We start from the raw sequence: 6,153 nt of genomic DNA, 5'->3' as shown, positions 1-6,153 counted from the left end.
AAATATAAAGTGAATTTCATATTTAGTTATATATGTTTTGATAATTGAAAAAAAGTGAAATAAAATAGAAACTCTAGTATTTCTTATCCATCAAATCTCATAACTTATTGATTTTGTTTAATATAAAACCAAATAATAAAAATAAATGTTTTTCTACATTAAACAAAATTTTAACATTTTCAAATAATCCTTTATATATCATCATACTAAAACAAGCTCTCAGATATAATTAAGCATATCTAAAGAAAGATTGCTTCATTAATAATTATAATTGTTGACTTTCTTTCTTCTGTAATTAAACAATAAATAATAAAGATGAAGGAGGATCAAACCGGCGATCTGTAAGAACGCTCATCGTCGATCTCCTTTCCATTAGAACGCGGAATTCAGAAAGCAGGAAAGCCTCTTCCAATTCCATTTACAGTAGTGTAGAATCCAACCAGATCTCTCTTGTAAGGAAGATACGTTTTCCTTTTCTCGCTTTCTTTAATCGCTCGATTTCTTGTGTAAATTAATTGCATATAGCTCGCCGCCGGAGAAGATGATGATGATGATGATGGAACTCTCTTCTCCTCCTTCACCTGTTTCAATCTCTGATCCGAGATCATCTCCACCTTTGAAGATTTCTGTTTCTCTTTTAGAAATATGAACGCACTCTTACCATCGCTATTGCTTCGGTTATAAAGTAAATCTCGAAGTTTCCATCGTTTTGATCCCGATCCAGTCGATCTGCTCTTCTTACATGTAATCGGAGATGCTTCCACTTCTTTCGGCTTCCATACGCAGTAACTTTCCGGCGGTATCGTTTCCAATTCATCGGTTTCCGATGACGACGAAGACGAAGAAGGAGGATCGTGTTCTTCATCTTCGTCTAGAAACAGTTTTTTCAAGGAGACGTTCAGAGTCGAGATATCGGATTCCTTATTTACACGAATCGGAAGATCGCTATTGAAAATTGGAAATGCGTGAGTAAATTCGGCGTCCCTGCGAATAATAATACCTTCATCGCATCGAACGAACGAGAAATCGAGATCGGAATCATCATCATCGATGGACAGAACTTCGTCGTCGCGATTAACTTCTTTGGCAACTTTATCGGCAATATCTGCAAATTTACTTGTACTGTAGCTGCTAAAGCTAGGACAGACAGGTAGATCTTCATGGAACTGTTGATTATCTTCCATCTTCTTCTCTGTGTAGAGTGATTGAATTGGGAGAGATGAAATGGAGAGAGAGGAGAGAGAATTGGGAGAAACGAGAAAAGTGCTTGATTTCTTAATGGAGGCGGTTTCAAATAAATACCATGAAATTGAATTGAATTGAGCAGCACGTCTCTACACGTGTCCTTCCAGAAACATTTATTAAACGGTACTATATTTAATTAAAGAATGGTAACAAATTAAATTTTGAAATTACAAACTTTGAATTATTTCAATTTGGATTACAAAGATTTTTTTAAAAATTATTTAAGGAAAAACTTTTTTATGTAAAAAAAGTAATTTTATTTTAATTATTTGGACCTTCTTTGATTCATGTTATTTGAATAATCTATGTAAGATCTATATTATTTAGATTATTGGAGCTAAAGTAATTTTATTAATTCAATATTTTATAATATTATAAAATTAAAGTAAATTTTAGTTAATTATTTGAATTATATGATATATAGATGGTATAATAAGTAATTTAAAAATAATTTTAAATAACTAATCTTTAGTTTTTTTTTTAAATAATTGTTAGAATCACTTTTAAAAATGATTAAAGTAAAAAAAAGTAAAGATTTAATTTAGATAAAACTTTTTTTAATGGTGGAAAGTACTTTTTTATATATTTTAATTATCTTATATATATATATATATATTTGTCAAAATATGATTTTTTTTTTTCATTTTGATAAAATGAAAAAGTCACCTACCAAATAAGCTAGGTTAACTTTGGATAAAACAATTAAAAAATTTAAGAATGTTATAAAAGTAAATTAAGAATATTTGAATTAAACCAAAGTGAGGTATCCACTAATGAAATAGATGTTTACAATGATATTCGCACTAATAATGTGGATCATATTGTAACACATAACACAGACATTTTTCACTAGTTACTTGAACATTTTTAAAAGATAAATTGTGTTCACATTTGAGTGTTATTGTATAATGTCATTGGAGTAGAGAAGTTATATGGGATCCATTGTTATAATATTAATATTATAACAATATTGTGATAATATATTATAAGATGGAAAAGACCGACACAATTTAATGTTAAAAGACTAAATTATGAAAGATTAAAAATATATTCTTTAAACTTGATAAATTTGTGGGTAAGAATGACGATTGGAAACCGCCCTGCAATAATCGAACTAATTTTCCCCGTTTAAAGAGGTTTTTTTTCGATTTTTTCCGATTTGACCAGTAGTTAGCCGGAGATGGTATTTGCATGTGTCCTCCACCCCAACACTATAACACAATTCATTATATTTTATAAGAGTTTTACGTTTATTATTTTTTTTTTATAATAATATGATCTTTCAATATATTATAATATATAATATATTAAAGAACTCTTTTATATAATTTTATTATATAAATATATTGTTTTAAAGAATATGGTATAAACGGTGCACCGCGAAAATTCACCAAACTGAACGGGCGGAGATGGTAGTACAAAAAGTTCTCGAAGTAAAACGGGGCAACGAAGATAAATGCATTCCCCGTTTTGAACCGCCGCCCCATTATCATCCCTACTCGTGAGTGTTGAAATTCATTCGATAAAAGTATGTTGAGTAATTAACCAATGAATAATGTAGAATCTCACTGACATTATTACTGATGTGAAAATAGAAGAATTTAGAGATTATTCATAGTGTTAAAATTCATTTAAAACGATGGAATAACAATGCGTTGACTAAATAAATCAGTGAAGAAGGCATAATCCCATTAGAATTGAATGTGAAGTTAAAACAATAGCTGAAAAAATGAGTATATAATAGCTTAAACCTTTAAAAAAGAAAAGGTATAATAATAATAATAATAATAATAATAATAATATATAATTAGATACCTCCAAATAAATAATAAAATGAGACATCACTATCATTTTGTGTTCTTAAAAACGAGAATGTGAGGAAAATGTTATGTTAAAATAAAGTGAAATTATATTGAATGTAATATAGAATTACATAAATCTTACAAATATATTATTCTATATTATAACCAGCTAGATTTGGGTTCCCTTTAATTGCATCCGACGTGAAGACAAGTTGTTCTTTTTATCGTTGTTTTGGCATCTTATCCTCAGTTTTACGGTTCTGCAAAGTAGTATTGTTGGATGTTCATCGATCGTGTCTTAATTGCATTGTCAATTTACCGTTTTATTGGGTTTTGCTTCTTTAATTTTTTTTGGGCTTTTGATATTTAGCCGGTTTGTTCCAAATTTTGTTTTTATTTTCACCCGATTTGTTTCGGACTCATTTGTTGACATATAGACTTAGCAGAATGTGAGAGACAGACATTGAGAATGTTCAACGATCAAATTGTTGTTTAATAGTCACTTTTCTCATTTTTTTATCCTTTAAAAAAAGGATGCATGGTAGAATTAATTCAATTTCTTCTACACATTTTATTTTTTCATAAATAGATAATACAAATTGAGAAATAGAACAAAGCTTATTGATTCAGTAGTTATAATAGTTACATGAAGTAAGTAAATTACAAGTTTCATTTTTAGTTTGATCAACCAACTGCCCATTATTTGAAAAACAAAAACAGTTAATATTCTTCAATGACACAACAACAATTGTTCTTCAAGGTTGCAAAGTTGAACGAAGACCAAAAGAGTTACCATGTCAAATGTCTAGATTTTGATTTTTTTGGACTTTGAAGAGAAAAAAAAATCTAATGATTGAAGAGGAAATTCTTCTATTTGATATTCAATTCTTTCTTTAACAAAACAGGAAGCGTGTGCTTATTAAGACAAAAAAATCTTAATATTAAATTTTAGTTTTCAGAATAAAAAAATTAAAATTCACACATTTCTTTTTTTAAACTATTCTTGTATATAACTAAAAGTAAAGTCTTTAAACACAATTATTCTTCTAACATTGAAATTTCACATGGAGTTAATACCCAATGTTTAAAGATAACATAATATATAAATCGTCGACAATTGCAACAATTTTGTTATTTCTTTATATTCAAAACAACAAGATTGTTTAGGTTGACTTAATTTAAAAATAATATTTCGTTCAAGCAAGATGAGCTACAAAATATAATAGTGAGGATGACCATTATTTTTTCAATCCCGCTAAATTAGTTGCCTCAATCCAAGTACATCACTTAACCGAATGTGAGAACGACTTTCTGACCTTACAATATGCAACACCTACTTATCATAATACATTCATTATTTATAACCGAATATAAAAAAAATAAAAAAAAACTGTTTAGAATTTATTCTATTGATAACCCATATTGTAGAAAACAATTAGGATAATAATCAAGTTTGTAATCCATCTATATTTTATAACTTTTATTTAGATATTTGATTTTTTTTAAGGAGGAGTTAACTATATATATATACTTTTTCACTCAAAATGAAATGTGATCCATCCAACCCAACCACGGTTTATTTTTTTTTAATCTTATACTATAATATTATTGAGATTATTTCTCAATTTATTATAGACAAATCTAAAACAATAATTAGAATTGAAATTAGTGAAGTTATATTACATAATTCGTGGTTTTGAGTGGGGTTAGCCAAATTCATGCTTTTATAATTAACTTGCAGACAAATACGGCCCGCAGGTTGGTCAATTTCTTTTGGTCCAAGCCAAATATTACTTTTTTTATATATATATAAATTAATTTCTAGAATCAAAATCCCTTATAACCGTAGACTTTCTAGAAGCCGTATCTCATAGAAGTTTTTTAAAGCTGTCAATCACATGGAATATTGACACGTCATCTGTGACCTGGGACTTTAAGAATATTATTTCCCAACAATTTAAGTCAAATATATATGATACCAATTGAAACAATTTTGTATAAATTATATTATTCTTTAAAAAATTATATCAAATATATCTATGATATTTGGAAAATTGATAAAATATTATCAACAACATACTAACATGTTGGATTTTAATAAAGATGTTTAACTGAAAATAAAAATTGTGTTGATAAATTAAATTAATTTTGTAAGAAGAGGTTTCATATATAATGATGACTCTAACCATTTAATTATATATATTAGAGATTTGGGAGATGAAAATGATGTATTTTCAAAATTCAACAACATTAATATATTATTTGAACAAAATTATATTTTATTTAATAAAAATAACTATTTTATAATAAAAAAAATAACTTACAATTTTTAAAAATTATGTGAATATTTTAAGTAAATTAAATTTATGAAAAAATGATAAAATGTCAAAAATAAAATATAAAAAGTAGATAAAAAATTATTGCCATTTTTACCGATTAAAGTTTCATCTATAACTTAGTCATACTTTTCATATCAAATACCAAAAAATCACAAATTGTTTTATTTTTCTTAATAATTTTATAGACTTGATACTAGTATAAATCTAACCTACACTAGTAAAATTATTATTAAGGAAAGAAAAAACTCTCGGAAAGCTCAAATGTCTTCGGTGATAGTCTTCACCGAGGGCAATAAATGCTCTCAGAACGTCTCGGTGATACAGTTGTCGGTGAAAAGAAAAGAGTATTTACGAGGGCATATTTAGCTCTCGGAGATAAGTATTTGCGAGGGCAATAAGTATTTACGAGGGCAATCAAAGGCTCTTGGTGGAAAAAAAAAAGAGTATTTGTGAAGAAAAGAGTATCAACTAAAGTTAAAATATTTTGTATAATAAAGAATTTTCCTAGTTGATCTTTAATTCATCCATTAATTATTATTTAAAATAATCACAATTCTCTCCTAATAAAATAATATGTGCAAGGACAAAATCCATCAACATCCCAAAATTCTTGCTAAAAAAGTGTGACATTTCAATGTCTCTTAATTTTCAAGAAAATGACATTTGGTTACCTAAAGTTCAAGTGTCTGTCTTTGCTTTGACATTGTAACTTAGATCTACAAAACCTTATAATATCTTCCTTGTAAATTAAGCTAACTTATAAATCA

General features: G+C 27.3%; 1 protein-coding gene across 1 annotated transcript; it reads right to left on the bottom strand.

Moving 5' to 3' along the window:
* Positions 1 to 207: 207 nt before the first annotated feature.
* LOC124922122 lies at positions 208 to 1,227 on the bottom strand. Its single transcript, XM_047462848.1, has one exon. It carries the CDS (start codon positions 1,182 to 1,184, stop codon positions 387 to 389), a length of 798 nt encoding a protein of 265 aa, XP_047318804.1. The 5' UTR covers positions 1,185 to 1,227; the 3' UTR covers positions 208 to 386.
* Between the last annotated feature and the right edge of the window lie 4,926 nt (positions 1,228 to 6,153).

Source organism: Impatiens glandulifera, chromosome 1 (assembly GCF_907164915.1).
Source record: "Impatiens glandulifera chromosome 1, dImpGla2.1, whole genome shotgun sequence".
In the NCBI taxonomy this organism is placed as follows: domain Eukaryota; kingdom Viridiplantae; phylum Streptophyta; class Magnoliopsida; order Ericales; family Balsaminaceae; genus Impatiens; species Impatiens glandulifera.
The sequence above is the reverse complement of the archived record's forward strand: the minus strand, read 5'-3'. Positions and strand labels throughout refer to the sequence as shown.

Excerpts from the sequence above, each read along its gene's own strand:
- LOC124922122 (XM_047462848.1), bottom strand. The coding sequence starts at position 1,184 with ATGGAAGATAATCAACAGTTCCATGAAGATCTACCTGTCTGTCCTAGC.